This window comes from Halyomorpha halys, unplaced genomic scaffold (assembly GCF_000696795.3).
Source record: "Halyomorpha halys isolate HHAL.00 unplaced genomic scaffold, Hhal_1.1 Scaffold705.1, whole genome shotgun sequence".
NCBI lineage: Eukaryota > Metazoa > Arthropoda > Insecta > Hemiptera > Pentatomidae > Halyomorpha > Halyomorpha halys.
The window spans coordinates 395,823-414,784 of record NW_027116684.1 but is presented as its reverse complement, the minus strand read 5'-3'; the positions used below and the strand labels follow the sequence as shown (position 1 = coordinate 414,784).

Here is an 18,962-nt window from a genome sequence, read left to right as displayed (position 1 = left end):
GATTAAGTATTAATGCATATAATACTGATAAAATATAATATTTTGTGAATATATATTTTCGTTTTTTGGGCTGTATGTCCATTTTGATATCTTTCTTTATTCCCATCGCAGCGGCAAAAAGACTTAACTGAATAATTCAAATCTTTAATTAAAAATACATAATGATCAGTTGACTTTCATCAAAATTAAAAATTACCTGCTGCCTTATGTATGCAACGGTTTCAGATTATTATTATTATCAGAAATTATCTGATTTGGCAATTTGGCATTACACTAACGATATAAATAAGATTTTATCCTATGTTTACATTCGTATTTGATGGCGAACCAGGTTTTCTCAAGACCTAGATTATATGCTGATCGTAAAGTAAAAAGTTTATATAAAAGTTGATATTATTTAGGTAATATAGGCGTCCATTAGACCTGAGTCTGTAAAATATAATTCACTAGTTAAAGATTAATTTATTTCCTTACTATATTCCTATATAGTTTTACTATTTTATATACTTTTGTTGTATTGAAGTTTCACTTGAAAAGTTGTTCCAAAGAGGTATTTCTCCAATGTTCCAAGAACATTATTTTCTCTTCTCTCAGTTTAAAACCTCGTTTGAAGATGGATTGTACTACCTACAAGTTCAGTTCGGTTGGTGTCATCGTTATTTTTATTTAATAAAATCATTGAACTTTTTTTCGTTACCAATTTCAGGACTAAAAAATATTTTATCAAGTTAGTCAGATTTTTATGAAGTGGTTAGATAAAATGAGAGGGTTTGATAAGTCAAAAATAACCAATCAAAATGTTTATTTTTCCAAAAACGTTTCATCTAGGTGCAATGATAGATTAATTTCTTAGACACGAGTTCATAAAGCGTAATATTATTTATTTATTTTGAAAAAAATATGATTCTTTAATTGTCCTATATATTATTTATTTATTTATTTTATTATGTTGCAGAGCCTACTACCGAGATCCTAGGTGGCCACGACTTGTACATTGATCGCGGTAGCACCATCAACCTCACCTGTGTGGTCCGGTTCAGCCCGGAAGCACCTGCGTACATCTTCTGGAACCACAATGACGCTGTGAGTACAGAATGCTTGATATGTAGCCAAAATTTCCTAGTAATAATAAAGTACTATCAATGAATCCGAAAGGGAAAACAGAATTAGTCAGCATTATTATCAGTAATTCTCAAATAAGAGAGATTTTAGTTTCCCAATTTCAACGAAATGCTCATTAAAAGAAAAAAAAAATTTCTAATTTTCTTATCTACTATCACTATCAATGCAAAACATAAAAGTTAAATATAATAAAATTATATATTTTATTATATAAAATTTAAAACGTCAGAAAGACCGCGTACAATGAGACCATTTATTATGTTATGACCTTATTTCATGAGGATAACTTAAATTGATTATAATAAAAAGCAATTTTTTTAAACAAATGGATATTAATTAAGCATGACAATGATAATTAGAAACTTACTATTTTTCCTTTCTGGCCCGGCCGTGAGAAAAGAATTAGGGTGAAATTGGTGGCCAAGGTAATTTTTAGAACTTTTGAGCTGTCCCGTAAGTCATTAAAATTTCACAGTTATATATCATTAGTTCCATATTTTCTTTATACTTAACAATTTTTTTTTCTGGTACATATTTTGAAATATCCTAGAGCCTGTTCTAACGCTATAAAAAATTAATTGAAATGATTTGTGTAATTATTCATTTAAAATCTTAATACAATAAAAACATTTTTTTTTTTTTTTTTACAAGAGATTTATGACAATAAAATATATTTTTAAGAAGAAGTATGTCCATTCAGAATTTAAGAAGTTGAACATTAGTAAAATGCTGCAACATACTAACATACTAACTTCATTAAGCCTATTAGAAAGGAATATTTCCCGAGGGCGCATTATAACCAACATGAATGTTATACATGAAAATCGTTTTAGTCACCTGATTAATTCCCGTTATTCGATAATCACAGTACATTCATTATTAGTTTCTTTTAGTAACCATATAATTAAAATTGTTAATATAAATTAATAACATTTAATAATTTAGGGGTACATTATATTCTGAAACTACATATACACAGTAGTTGAATTGGATATTGAGTCTATTTTAATTTGAGTACTTTTAAAAAATCTATTACATCAAGTCACGTACTGTATTAGCCATATTCTACATTTGGAGAAGGTCTAGGTGGGAAAAATTGACAAAAAAAAATCTCAGAAGAAACAATTTAGGGAAAGAAAGACCACCTGGCCCCCAACTTAATTCAGTTGTGATTCAGCTATATTCTCGAGGTGGAACTGTAAAAAAAAAATAAGTTCCTCCAGAATTTTTCCCCCTTCGCTATGAAGATTATTAATATCTTCCATAGTAATCTAATTTAATAATTACTTTATTATTTATCGAATTATTAGTTTATTAGTTATTGACCTGAATAAGGATTAAATATAAATTAATTATATTCGAATAATGAGTCAAATTCACTTTTTTTTTTAAATATTTACTACCGTGTTTTAGTACCAATTCGAACCCCAATAGATCCTGAGACCCATTGTAACGAAGCCGCTCCAGTTCACCTGCTTCGAAGAATTACCCGAAGAATGGGAGCCTTAAGGCAATAAATCCCAACAAATTACCTCTGTGGCAGAAGGCCTACTTCCAAATGTCCCCTTAGAGTGGTTAACGACCCTCCGATCCCTCGTGTTGACTCTGTGCTTCTGCTTCTCAAGATCGATTTGGAGCGGTGCTAATGGAAAAACAAATGAATAAATAAATTGCGTGGATTAACAATTGAAGGATTTACTGTAGTAAAAAGGTAGCTGGAATCTGTTGGGATTTGGACTAACTCGTGCTGTTTTGTTGCTAAAAAATAATTCTTTCATTTAGTACAAAAAATTCGTAGCATCAATCATCAGTTCTCATGTTGTTCCGGAGATAAAGCTTTCCTCCTTAGCAATTAAATTGTTATAATGTACAAGGATAAAGTAATAATGCATTATAAATACCTTTGGAGTTGGTTACATGGCTTCCTAATGAATGAACATTGCTCAATTTACGATAAACGTTTCGTGTTTAAGACTTTGATACAGCAGTAGTAGTGAAAGAGGAGAAACGTGTATTCCAACTGGTGGATTCAATGTTTAGATAAAAAATAATCGCACGTTTTTATCTATTTTAAAGAAAATTAATATTACGTTTGAAGAAAAAAAATCTGCCATTTAATTTTGAAATAAAAATAATTTTTTTAATTTTTGTTTTACTCAGTTCTTTAAGTGATTCATTTCATGTAATATTACAACTGTAGCGAGAGGGAGCAAGCGGTGCGATCAGTTCTTTATTGTATCTAGGCGTTTTTCTCTGATTCCCAGGCGTTTGTAATGACAAAGACAAAACAGTAGTTTTATCTTGGCAGTACATTAGTCAAAAAGAATAAATATAAATAAAAATTAAGGAATTGACACAAAAATAAAAAAAATCTCTCTCTAAATATTTATAAACAGAAGAATAAATAAAATGAGCATAATCAAACTATGTACTAGAAGAAAAAAATAATCTTTATCCATTTACATGATTATATATAATATTCACGCTGTGGAACTGAGGATCCCAGAGCCCACTCTATCCCCCCCCACGTATGAGGGTAGTAGTGCTCTTAGAGATCCTAGCTCATCCCTCCCACCGCGTCACTGGTAATGAGCCAGTGGAGGCTGACTATGTGCCGTAATGCCGATGACACTCTACTTGAGTGGAGCATCTGACCCTTTCCAGAACTTAGTCATAATAGCTGTGGAGAATGAACTGAAGTTATATGGTGGTGTTATGGCTCGTTTATCGGCGTTTAAAGTCGTCAAACGAGTTCTATACAAAATTAATCAAGAATCCTTTATTAGTTAATCCTTGCAGGGATTTGAACCTTAATATTATATATAAGTTGCTTTCAAAGTGTATGCCTGTTCTTCCGAAAATGTATTCCATTTCTCCCCCGATCTTAGCGCGAAGCGAAATTCGGATCCAGGTTATGCGGAGGGTGCGAGGAGATGGCCATTGGCGGAGGAAGATGTTGCACCGAACAATGGTAGGCTTCCACTCCAGCCGGCTCTCCAGTGGGCAAGGCACTCGGCTCCAGGTCCTTTAAAAATCTATAGTCCTACCCCAGGCTAAAAGCCTCAGCCCGCGGACGTAAGCACATTTTAAAAACTCACTGCTGTATAATTAATGAAGATTAAACCCGCACCACCTCCCGTTCCCGCATAAATTTTAACCAGGATTTTACTCACTAGCCCCGGTAATAATTTATTCCATCTTAATAATTGATTGGCTGAATTAACCACTAGAATTAAAAATTCTTTCTACAATGTTTGAGCAGTGTAAGCGGTCAGTTATGAGTAGTGAGATAGTTTATATCATTTTAACAGAACCAGGAAAAATACACGTGGGATAAACATAAATAACTGAAAAAATTATACGTGCTTTATTTTTTTCATCATTAATGCGTTGAATAAATATCAATATTTTGAATTTTTTTGGATTGGAGTGGGAATAAAATATATCACATTATTTCCGTTTTCTTGGGATGTAATTGAAAGATTGTAAACAAATACTCTAGTTTTCAAATACTTGTAAGTATGTAACTAACAATGTAAAGTTTAACCAATATAAGGGTTCAATATTAAATAGCTTAAATGCAGACCAAATCTCATCCCAGCAAAAAATATGACCTTCCAACTGGAGACTGCACCAAACTATAAAAAAATCCAGTAGTTCCTATGGAGATGAATTTATTTGTCCTGATAATCCCATGGATTGGTAAAACGTTGAAAAGTTAGTTCTATACAAATATTTGACAAACTTCATGCTGTGAGATTTTTAAAAATGGTATAAACATTTAGAATTAAATGGCCATCATTAGTAACTAATAATAGCTTATATAAAAAGATGACTTGATTAATGTAAATCGACTTAAAACCATTATTTAAACAACTTGAAAATAGAAAAAAGGTCCTTGAATGGAAGGATAGAATAACTAAAGACATAAATTAATCGAAAAGTGTATGATGTATTAGGTTCGATAAACTGAAAATATATTTATTATAAAATGTAATGTAATTTATAAAGAAGTTATGGAGAATATTAATGAATAAATAAAAAAATAGAAAGATAAATTATGAAATGAACAAATGAAAAAAAATAATAAAATTAATGATGAATAGAGAGTATTATCGTAAAAGTAGAATGGTCTAAAAAAACTTATATTCAATTTAAGTTGTACTAAAACCTTTGTGTCCGCTTTAATACATTTATGATGAAGTCACTAATGTACTTAATAGTTTGTACATATAATGCTATCTATTTTAAAGTGTAATATACCAAAGTCCATACAATCATGTAGTAAGCTAATATAGATAAGTCAAACTGTACAATGTAAATAATGGGACCTATACTCCTGACATAAAGCCTCGTTGTAAAAAGGGCACTAAACAACGTAGAGTAGCAACAACATTCTTGATTAATGAACCCGGGGAACAGCGGGTCATGAAAAACGGCTAACAGGTGTTGCAGCAGTGTCCAAGCCTGGTGGAAAAAACGCAAGCGATTTTTCCGGCTTTTCTATTGTCTACGTGCGGACACGCACGAAATTCGTCGGAGGTTCTTCGTGCCTATTGTTCTAGCGGATTCCGTAAGTGCACATAAGTCATATAGACATGGCGTGTCCGGAATTTTGTAATAAATCGAATCAGAAGTATCCAGAGGGCACAACGCCTGTCATCGTGTTATTTTTCAGCCCATTATATTTTGTTTTATTTTTTATACAGGATTATATTATATTTTATTTAGTAAAAAGTATAATATTTAATAAGTTTTATTATATTTAAGGCAATAATTTTTTTTTGACCTGATGACATTTTCTTTTACCGAGAAGTAATTCAAACATGCAAATAATATGAAAATTAAAAATGATTACTTAGTTAATGTTATTAATCGACTTAAAAAATATATTGAAACAACTTGAAAATTGACATAGAGCCTGAGAGTTTCTTAAAGGGAAGGTTTACATAAATAAATACTTAAGTTTATCGACAAGTTTATGATTTAATAAGTTTCATAAACTAAAAAAAAAATATTACAAAACTAAACGTAATTTATAAAGTAGTTATTGAGGGAATCTAGGAGATTCCAAAGATGTTAACATTTTTGTGATTACATCGGAGATTTCGACTCGGTTTCAGTATGTATTTATTTTAATTTCAACAAAATATATAATTTTTATTTTCTATTAACTGTTTCTTTTTAATAATTTGTCACGTAATTTCTTAATTGAGAAAAACAATTAAGCCTTACAATAATAAATTTAGCGTATTTATAATTTTTTTAACAATATAATTTTTTTATACATTATTGCCGATCACTGTAAACATCATGTAAACGTTAATAAGGATTTTAAAAAAAATTAATTATTTCTACCAAACTCTAATAAATTGCTTTATTTGACAATCAGTCGTCAACGTCAACGTTGTTGATATTTACATTAGCAAAAATAAATATTTGAAATCAGGAGTCTGCAAAATATTGGTCCCGTAACCAATACATCGTTATATCCCAAGTTGAAAAGAGCGACTAGTTTCATATTGAAATCATGTTCCTTACGGTTACACATTGTCATTATACTATATTAGCATTATATCAAGATGTAGCCTTATAAAAAAAAACTCATGACTACATTTTGTGCTAAAATAAAACCTTGTCAATAGGTGTGTAAAGTACGTATAATGCGACCTTTTCGTTCTTTTTCCATGAAGGAATGTTATCTGATCTAAAAGAATGACCTCGGGTAAGAGTACTTTTTTTATTGAGGAAGTACAAAACGAGGAGAGGACGGTCTTTTTAAAGTCTAGTTGACGCCGATGAATGGAGTGTGCACACCCAGAACGGTAATTGGTGTCATGGTGTGCTTCAGCCTGAAAGAGTGTCCTTCAAAGACAAAGAATGGATTCTACCAGCAGAATTGTTTGGTGGAATAGGAATTTGTTACAAACAGATATTTGGCTTGGTTAGCACTGTATTAATAATTCCTAATTTTAGGTTACGATAAAATATTTATTAGAAAAAATCTTGATAAAGATTGTTATCTTAAAAATATATACTGCATTATTCAGTCACTATTATTTATAAAGAAAATAATTGATGTCTGATGATGATCTCCTGATTTTTTGATAGAAATTGAAAATTATATAACTTTGTTTCATCAATTTTTCATTGGTTCATTTAAAAAAAAAAAAAAAAGATTAAAACATGTTCGTTAATTATCCTAGCAGTAGTGTATATATTTTTGTATATAGTTTTTTCATAAATTATTATTTAAATATAGTAGATAGACTATTTTTATCCGGACAACGATTTCTAAGAAAAATACATGACACTACAAGGAAAAATTATGAAAATAATTGAAATCTCTTACCATATTTCTTCATTTAAGGAATTTTCAAATTTCCTCCATTTTTCCTTTATTGTTACATGTTACAATTTCTACTAACACTTACTAATTTCTAAACGTATAAAATAAGAAATAAATATATTTTGTCTATAAATGAGTGGGTAAGAAATATAAAAGAAAAAGCTGATATATTATTAATTCGTTTAACTCACGGACGCTCTTCATTTAAGAAATAGCGGCAAAAAAGAATAGAAAAAAATCAATGTATTTAAAATAGCATTTCGCCAATGACTAAATGCTTGGTTTTTTAAAACTTACGCCTTTAATAAAACCATAGTTTGTCAGTCAGCAGTTGAACATAAAATATGAATTATTACGGAATATTCGTAGTATGAAGACACTATTAAACAAATTTTCAGTTGCTAAAGGTATTTATCAAACTTAGGCCGACCTTGAACAGCGTACAGCACGATATTGGTTTGAAAATTCAGCAGTGAAGATATCTTCTTGGAACGCAAGAAGGGCGAAGGGTGATCATCAGTGGATATCAATGAGGTTGCACAGTAAACTGTCGAATCAAATACACCCAAAAGCAATCCCATGCTTGTTATAGTAGGGCGTATCGAAGGCATGTTCATGGCACGGTAAAAGTGAAAATGTGCAGTAGACTTATCCCCCATAAACTTATGCCGCAATAATTCACTAAGAGGATAGACATTTGTGAAATTCTGGAACATCCGTGACCCACTTTCTTCAATAGATAAATTAGTTATAATTATGCAGAGATGCTAGGAATGGTACTAATTATGGTATTGAACAACTGAAAGAAAGTTTACAGCATTGAAAGATAAATTTTATTGTATTTGTATAATATTAAGTAAATAAATATATGAACCTTTTTTTTAAAATTGGTCCTTTTTTTTTATATATACCCTCTTTTTTATATAGAATTTTTCGATAAAAAAAAAAGAAAAAAAAATTTAGAGCATAGGACTTCTGAATTTTCCTCGAAATAATCCTACGTTTTCGTCCTCCTACCCTTTCCTCCTACCTCGTTTTCGTTGAAATTACCCTGTCTCTGGGAAACCGGTAGCCATCAAAATCCGTAACGGCATTCCTGATCTCTTTTTTTTAAAGAATTAATCAAACCCTTTGTTACTATAAAAAAAAAACACGAAGCGTATTGTTCAAGTTGGGATCAGAAAAGAGGAATGCAGTTTATTCTGATATAGTCTCTTTTAATTACCCTTTCCTGGAAATGGCCAGTCCAATTTATTTCTTTTTTCTATTTTCAACAGTAACAGGGAAAATGATCTGTTAAATTGAAAATGGAATTAGGAATTTAATTGAAAATGATACTTTAATTGTTTATTCAATCGATTTGATTTAGAAATAAAAACAAATCTTCCTTTCAAGAATGTTTAAACAATAATGACGATTTTTATTGAAAAAATGTATGTTATCATGCCGCCAGAATATTATTTATCAATCATATCAGAACTTACCACTGAATTTGCTTCTTGTAAGCAGGCAACAGAGCAATTAGAGGAACTCAGTAAGTATTTTAATTTATTTCTACGATGATATAAACCATTTAAACGCCATTGTAATTAATTTTATATTAAATATACTACCAATACGTGTAAAACCGGTAAATCATATTTTTGTAGATAAAATAAATCATACCAGATGACAGTCATAAAAGTAAAATACATTAAGTTTAGCAGAGGCGTAGTGAACTTTTATGTGAATATTTCTTATGGTTTTTGGAAATATGCTTTATCTCCATAATTTTAAATTTAGCATTGATATTACTGCTTTACTGTCTGATATCCTTCTATTTTTATTCCTATCTTGTGGGAACCATTAAAAAAAAGTATATCATATGTTAATTTCACAATTTTGATAATACAAGGAATGGACTGCTTTGTTTCATGGAACAGTTCATGTCAATGAGAAAACAAAATAAAATTCTAATTTAATATTTTATATTTGATATCTAATCTAAATTTGATATTTGATGAATTAGTTAAAGAATTGGGTTGTAAATGCTATTATTGTGCAGTATGAGAAACTGTGGTTATACTTTTATAATGACAATTAAATAAGCTCGTTGTGAGAAACGTCGAAGAATGTTGTGCTAAAGGGGCTAAAGGGACATTTTTATTATATTTTGTCATGCGTAAAAGTTGGTTTCTAGTAGTAGTTAGAAAAATATATATATAAAAACATTATTATTTTTTTAAATTGAAATTACTTAAGCAAAAACGGTTTTGTCTTAGGAATATTTTGGTAAATAGCAATATCATACATGAAAATTAATAGCATACACAATTTATACCTCTATTAATTATAGAACATATTCTCTTTCATAATTTTTTTTTTGTTTTAAATATAGTGGAAAAAATATTTTAACTCATACAAAAAAAAAATTAAAATTAAAATATCATCACGTCTCCTTCCACCTTCACATAAAGGACGGAATATAAGTTTCGAACACAAGGATGGTTTGTGAACAATTGAACTGGCCCACACCTTTTGCTAATTTTAATATTTTTTTGTTTCATTGTTAGTGCATCTCCCCCTTCATTTGATTTACATTTATGCATGAGATTCTAATTCGTTTGGAAGCTCAAACTGGATATGAATCGTAAACTCGCTTTTCCGAACTTTTGTTTTAACTTTAACCTTGGAATTCTGGCAACGGATGTTGGAGTATTTATTCTGATTTTTTTCGGTTTCTCTGCTAAGTGTGAGTTTCAAGTTGGGTTACAAGTTATTACCTAATATTCAGGTACAATATCCTGGATGTTATTCCATTCTGAAATAAATATTTAATTTAATAGTTATAGATTTCGTAAAATTTTCTTCAGGATAAAGTAGTGACAGAACTATATCATAATTTTTTCTTAATGAATTTTCTATAATACGATTAAAAATTAGGGTTATTTTCCGTTTTGTTATCTAGTTTTAATTTTCTTACGAAATTGTAAACAGAATTTAAACTTTTTTTTAAAATATTGATAATTACATTATTTATTGATAACCATAACAATCTGCCACACACTTAGGCAATGAGTAATAGTGTTAATTGAACGGATTCATATCAAATATTAAAAACGAGAAAAAATAAATAATATAAAATAAAAGTAAATAAATACAATGAACATAACAAAACATTGCAAAATAAATTATATAAAACAGAATTTAAACTAAAACACCTTTTGAGAACTTTAAAAAAAAAAAGGATCGTGTATTTTTATAGTTATCATATAACAAGAAACAAACTAAAATATCTCAGATGCCTTATTTGTTTTTAGGACTGTTATATTGACATAACAATAAAATCATTTTTTTTTTTAAATGTGCACTTTGTACTATATTGTTTTGGGATACACCCTTATATAATACTATTTTAATACTAATTACACTTTACAAACTTTTATAATAAATGGAAGATAGCCCGATTGCGGTCAACTAAAACTCAAATAGTGATAAAACAATTTATATTAAACCAACGTTCCGTCCCATTTTGCAGGGCTTCATCAGGGATTTTAGACAAAAGCCAAAGCCAGAATGAACCGTTTTGACAGTATGAGTAGGAGGGGCGAACTTAGAATAAACGCATTTTCCAGCACAAAACTTCAATCAACTCCATCAATCAAACCCATTTGCCTCTAAATTGTCTGAACACACTTTAAACCTCATAAAATCATACTTTTAACTTCGATAACAGTTCAATTCTTGCCACTATCTCTAACCGTAAAACACTCATCTCGGAGTCCACTCACATAAATTTAACAGAGAATTCCGTCAAACTGCATCTCCCTGACATACCGACACATTATAAACCTTACAAAATCCCCATTATTATTATGTTTTTTTTTTTTGTTTTTTTTTTGTTTTTTTTTTAGTCCTCCTAATACATCCTGTCATGATGGTTCACTCTGGCTTTGACTTTTGTCTAAAAACGTTGGCTCAATATAAATAGTTTAATTACTATTTTAGATTTTATTTTATCGCACTCGGACCATCTTCCATTTGTTATTTATTACACACGGTCAATCAGCGATCTTCCAATACAGACTTTTAAAATTCTAATTTACATTTTGGTAAAGCCAAAAAGGAAAAAAAAAACAACGTTACTGAATTAAAACAAACTATTTTACATTGGATAGACTTTGCGTATTTTTTAATCAACCATTAGTATTTTCTGATTTGTCCTAACTGTCCAAAACCCAACATAACACCTATTTTTTATTAATCCAAGCATCCCTGCATTATTTCAAGCATAAATCAAATGAGTAATAGATGGGTAATATGTTCCAGAAAAAAAATACAATGATTCAATTTCTAAACTATTTTCTTAAAGAATTCTATAAACTTCTGAAGTATACTATACGTATGAGTATACTATATGCACCATCCATAGTAAGATATGTTCTGTATTATACCAATCATTGATTACTATATCTACCTATGGATTTTTCTTATCCTCATACAGGTATTAACATTGTCGAAAATTACCAAACTAGACAGTTGAAAAACGAGACAAATGTCTGAAAAGATCTATTGAGAGAAAACAATGAACTAGTATATACATCCATCAAAGAGAGACATAACGGGCAATTCGTGTGATGGTGTGGTCATCAGTGAATTGGCAGATTGGGTTTTGATGAAGGCCGACCAATTAACCCAACGACCACTGACTATTGATGTACCCTGGCTGCTGTTCTCTGTCTCAAATAGGACAGTTACTTGCTTCCTCCGTTATTGGATCTGATTACCCCCTCAATGGTAATTACGTTCAACTAACGATAGTTTAAACGACATTCCAATATTACCACAAGAGCTATTGTTCCATCAGCTTCGAAAGTTTGTATAGTTGAAACAAAGTATTTCTGAGTATTGGTAAAAATTTCTTAGTATAGATCACATGTATTTACAATGGATAATTTCAAACGACCGATGTAATGGTATCAGTAAAAAGAAAATAATGCTTTTTTTAAAGTACGCTAGAATATTAATCCACATTAACAAAGATAAGTAATGTATATGTACAGATATGTATTATATATACATCATTAATTTCTAATAAATATTGAATATTTATACCAGACCTATTTAAATTAGGTTATTTCAGCGCAATGTCCAGAAAGACCTGCAGAATAAGACAAATGTTTATATACATAAAAATTAAAATTCGCAATGATTATCAGCCCAAATTGGACTTCATAAAACATTCTTAAATCAAATTTAAGATAAAAGACACTTTAGTTACCAAGGTATTAATTTATTTGAAATAATCTTCATATTATAGTCTAAAAGGATACGAAAGAAAATTGATGGTGTTTCAACTCACAGTACGAATCAGTAAGAAACAAAAACAAATTTTATAATTATAATAAAAAAAAAATCAACAACTTCGGAAATTTTCATCTTATCGGGAAAAAAAGATCACTAAAATGTTCAGAAGGGAAACCAAATGAGACCCATAGCATACGAAATAAAATTAATGTAATATTAACTGCCAAGGTGAATAATTCAAGAGGAAATTATGAACAACTTCAATGCATTCATTAGGACTTAATATTTCAATCCATTTTCCTAATTGATATCCTATACGATATAATTAATATAATACATTATCATAATTAATAAAAAATCTCAGTTTAATATCACATCATTAATGCTACTAAATTCAGTTCCTCAGATTTAAATATTTTTAATATTTCCTACTTTCCTTACTCATTAACTAATCAAATTGTAATTTTATATTAAATACTTGTAGAGATTAATTTTTTTTTAAAACGATTTAAAAAAATAGATTTCATTAGCAGCAAAAAATTCAAAACTTAGAAAAATATCATCATACTATAATAATTTTTCCACACTAATCTATAGAAAGACATACACTATAGAAAGAAACTACTTTGACGCATATACTGTTCAAATGGTTTAATTTCAGTTTACTAATTTAATTTACGGAATTCTCTAGTTGTTTCCTGCTAAATTAATCATACTAGTAATCACAACTCCAACAACTTTATTTCAGATTCTGTCAGTCCATACTTCAATAAATATTCCAAAAAAATAAATACTTATGAGGTTAATAATGATGCCTAATCGATCATATGCAAAAAGTAAGCTGAGACCATGGATTTTTCGACCTGGATAATGTTATATGGATTGAACTATTCAACTTCACTTCAAAATAAAATAATGTTAGATAAGAATGAAGACATCCTGAAATATAAAGACTATCTTATAGTAAAAAAATATTTAAAAAATTCATATGATAATGTAGAATTATTAGTATTTAAGTATGTCATCCCGACTTATATATTAATTTAGCTTGCATGGAATAAAAATCAACTCATAGAGAGGTCGTGGATATTTTACAATATACAATTTCCGAAAACATAGATTTAGTTGTGAAAAGACTCGAAATTATCAAAATAATGTCTAGAACATCTGAAAAAAGAAAAACTAGTATGAGAAGGTGAAGTATTCTTGGTGACCAGCTGAGACTTGGTTTTAATGATTTGAATAATCAATAATAAGTAAACAGACGTATTATATAGTGTAATGTATAGAGAAGACTATCTATAGATGACCATGACTCTTCATGATATTTTTGTAATCCGGGAAAGACCTTCTTTGGGAAACCCTCAAATGAGGGAATTTATTTTCTAAACAACTTCGGGTTACCAACGACATTAAACATATTAGTTAAAATCATTATTTTATTACAAATTTTAAAAATGAGATTTACAAAAGGGTTTTTTTTATTAGAAAATCATGAAACCACGAATTTCATAAATGTTAAGTATTAATATTATAACGTTTTTTCATTTTATAATAGCTAGATTTAGATGATATAAAGCATAATGTATATTTTTCTGGCGCCCAAAGATGTTAAGATAGTTTTCAGTATGCTTGAGAAAATTAGATAAAATTATAACTAAATTAGTTTCATAACTGTAAGTTTATTGATTGGGTGATTAATAGTAGTTATAGTTTTAACTATACATCAATATGGAGTGAGTATTATGTACACTTTTTTTTTATTAAGGTAATATTATAATCATTTAGGGTTTTCTTTAAGATTTGGTGATTTAAACATATATTAATGTAGTCTTGAGCAGCTACTTTAGTTTTATTGTCTTCTTTACCGCTTTCTATCAACGTCAGTAATAAATTGATCAATCTTACTTGAAGCTCTTTTTATTGTTAATTAGTTTGAATTTGTCGATCATTAGAATGCTTGAGAATCAAGGGGCCATGGACCTGAGTTAATGAAGGCACTGAATACTAGAGGTAAACTTGAGAAATTCAACTTGATAAAAAGAGTGTTGATGTGATTTATTGTTCTTTTGCTTACAACATTTAGGATTAAGTATGATTAGAATACTTAATCTTTAATTCTGGATATAAACAAGAACTGTACTTTGCAGGTGTTTAACAGAGATGGTATATTTTTTCCTTTGTATTCTTTAACATTGTTCTAACATAAAACATGGTTAATTAAATGAAAATATATGTCTTAAACATCATATCTATTATTTCAAAGGACATTTTCTTTTAGCTGACCTCTTCTTGATATCTTGAGAATCCGATAAAATATGGGTCAAGATCTGTGCACACAGCTATTCCAGTTGTAGACATAACCATACAAGAACTATTGAATTCTGGTTGCTAACCAGAACCACGCTCAAGGAGTGCTTCCAAAAATAGACTATTATAGGGAAGGGAGGATAAGAGAGGAGGGCAGGAGTGTTTTCATTTATTGAAGAGCATCCAAATGGCTCAGGGCTCTATTGAGGTTCTGATGACAGCACAGTAGTGAACATTATTGAATTCCATTGGCCCACTGGATTACCGTTCGGCCGTATCGATAGCTGTAGGATTCCACAGCTTGTGAAACCTTTATGTTCCATCGAAGCATTTTAGGGATTGCCAATTCGGAAACAATGAGCTACCGGAAGAATTCCAGATCTAGATCTTCTCTTCAGATTCAGAACGCCTTTTATAATGTTATTTATTGCTAGGCTTTATTCAATGGTATGTGATCCGAAATGAGAATAAAACCATATTTTATTATATTAGAGATGGTCAAAAATAACTCAAATATTATAAAACTATTTATTATGAGGAAACGTTTCGGCCCACTTTCCAGAGATTTCATCCGCCAAAGAATGAATTGATTTGGGTTTCTTTCACCCGGTAAATCAATTATCATCCAAATAAATATTTTCGTTTTTAATTTTTTTTTTTGGAGCTGAATGCTAGAACCTATCTAGAGTTTCTATTTTAATGCCACTGTTTAGACATGAGAAATTATTTATTATTTTATATTTTGATAAATATTACAATATGTCGCAGACTTGGGCTATAAGTAATATGCGATTGAGCACATTTAAATCAAAATCGATAAAAAGAATAAGAAAAAGAGAATCAAAATATAGGAATATATAAATAGAAATAAAATAAAGTAAGTGAAATAAAAAAAAAGAATCAATAAAATAAGTATGTAATAAAGTAAATAAAATACGAGACTGATTAATAGAATATAATTCCTCCAAAAATTTGTCACAAAAAAAATATAATAATTAATAACTAGAAAGATTTTAATAATAAAAAAATATTGATAAAAATGAATTATAATTAGAAAACTAAGAACCAAAGAAGAAAATAATATATGTACATAAAGTGAGGATTAAATTTATAAATAACTATAAAATTATAAACTATAAATTATGTACCCCCTCTTATCTTGTGACATGCTAAAAAGTGCGAACCTTGTGACAACTTATTTACTTCTCGAAGATAATCTGCTATTATTTAATTTAAAAAACACGGTTTATGCTATTCACATAATCATTCCCAACATTATTTTTTTCTTTTTACTTTCTTTACTTGTTAGAAATGAATTATTATTATAAAACTAAGAACAAGAACCAAAGAAGAAAAAATATATGTACATAAACTGAGGAATAAACTATATAAATAACTAAAAAATTCCATAACAATTTGATTAAGTTTAATTTAAGCAAAACAAAAATAGGAATAGCGGTTGATCTTCAAAAATGAAAAAAATGTTTTCACTTGGGATAGAGTTTGTACATTCCTGGCTATCACAAAATAGGGGGAACGATCCTTTCGAGCATAATGATCAATAAAGAAATAGAGCTATTTTTTTTCTTCATTTTAAAATTTAAAATAAATTAATAAAAGAGAAAATAAAGAAATTGGATATTTGATTTGACAATTATTATAACTAACTATTGTAACTGAGTAATAAGATAATAACTACTAAACAGACAACAAAGGAAATGATAATATTTTTAACCTAAAAATGTATCAAATCCTCTGTTGTTTATTTATTAGTTATATTCACCTATTGTTTTGTGACAACATTACTTATAGTTATGTACAAATTCAAAAGTCAATGCCTAGAATTTGCCTTTTTTTAAATTTTAAAATGTAGCAAAAAAAAAAAAAATCACTTCCTTTTCTTTATTGATCACAATGTTCGAAAGAATCGTTCCTGCTCCTATTTCATGAGAGCCTAGAACGTAAAAACTAATTAAAAAAAAAAAATGTACCCCCTCTTATCTTGTGACAGGGTAAAATGTGCGAACCTTGTGAGAACTTATTTACTTCTCGGGGATCATCTGCTATTAATTTTTATTTATTTAAACTAAAAAGCATAGTTTATGCTATTTTCATATGCTATCTTTATTCTATCTGTATATGTAAATCTTTTTCCTTATTCCTCCTCGCTGTACATAAATATTCAACATGTACCATCATTTGCATTATTCGTTTAAATCAATATTTTTTTTATTGAAATTGTCTTTAGATTATTAATATTTATATTTTTGTGAGTTATTTCATACAGTTTTGTCTCATATCTATGTCGTAGATAAAATCGAAAGATAAACACATGAATGAGTCGACACTTGAATTGTTAAAATAAATCAAAAAACTTTGCATGGGCTAGCCTAATCATAAAACATATAGTAATGTGTCTGTGGCGATTATGAAAAACTAAGTAAGTCGAATTGTGCTAAAATTGAGTTTAGGTTAATACCAAACTTGGTACATCTTAAGTTGTGTTGAATTGGTTAAGTCTAATTGCTTTCCATTGGGAATTTCTACTCAATAAAAGCATAATGAAAAGTATCTAAAACTAACCAATTTAACACTACATATAACGTCGGTTTAAACCCAGTTAACTCAAATTTTAGGTAATTCGACTTGTTTTTCACTACACGGATATATTTTTTACATCAATAATTTTTTTTTTTTTTAGAATTATTTTACGTTTTGTAACAATTTCAATTGATTAATTTTAAACTTAGACTGAGTAATATGAAACAATGGAATAAATTGGCTAAAAATAATTATTATTTAAGACAAAACTACCATGAGAATATCAGACTGAAAAGAAAGACTAGTTATCTTTTGAATTTGATAATAACTGAAGGAATACTCGATATTATAGTAAAATTATTATAAAAAATATTTCTACAAAAAGTAATAAATAATAAAAATATTGTGATTTATTGGAAGGTATAATATAAAATTATATACTGAACAATAATCCTAACTAACTAAATAACCAAAGGCTATTTTTTTTAATTGTTGGTTTCCTATCAGATCTAGAAGGTTTAAAACATTGAAGAAAATAAAAATGTATTTTTTTTGTATATGCACTATTCCAAAAAAAAAAATAAAATAAAATAAAAAACTTAATATTGACTAGTGATTTTCAGATCGCATTTAAAAAAAAAAAGAAATAAACATTCAAGAATAAAATAAAAAATACAGAAAAACATGTTCTATAGTGTAATCGTTAAATCAGAGCAAATACTTTAAAAAGTCCACCTAGCTGATAGAACATTTAAAAAATTAATACATGAAAGCTTTAATCTTTAAAATATTGATTACGGATGCAAATTAATGTACTTCCCAATTCGTTTCAAAATAATTAACAATAACATAACTTTATTGTTTCCAATTTAACACGTATTATTTGAAATGGATATTTTCTTGCGTAATTAATACCACCTGATTTGTATATAATATATAATCTATAATAATTGTATATGATAATATAATCTGATTATACAAAAAAAAATAATAATAAAATGCATGAAAACAAGGTGTTACATTTTGAATTATGATAAAATACCTATTCTTCTTTTGCGGCACTCTAAATGTCTTATGTAGGGGAGCGTCCAATCAAGTATGGTGATGCTCGCGATCTTCTGCCATACTTCTGGATCAGAGGAGTTTTTCACTCCAAATCTGAGTTTCACGAAATTTGGTTGAATCATCTATATTTTCTTACAGATGATTGGCCCAGCAAGAAAGGTTTCGTATCCTCGGAACAACTGGAGTTTAGGTTATACTCTTAACCTTGAGTCTTCCCAGAGAAGGTGGCTCTGAGGCGAGTACTGTATATGACCTTCTGTATGAATGAGTGTAAAGTGTACTGTTCTGC

The 18,962-nt window shown here is 28.9% G+C and overlaps 1 protein-coding gene across 2 annotated transcripts in view; it reads left to right on the top strand.

Moving 5' to 3' along the window:
• Positions 1-18,962, top strand: part of LOC106685505 (neurotrimin) — a gene marked incomplete at its 5' end in the record, with an annotated part of 372,379 nt that overhangs the window by 313,947 nt on the left and 39,470 nt on the right. For both annotated transcript variants that reach the window (XM_067053418.1, XM_067053419.1), the window contains 1 exon segment: positions 956-1,083. In XM_067053418.1, the coding sequence (XP_066909519.1) occupies positions 956-1,083 (128 nt within the window).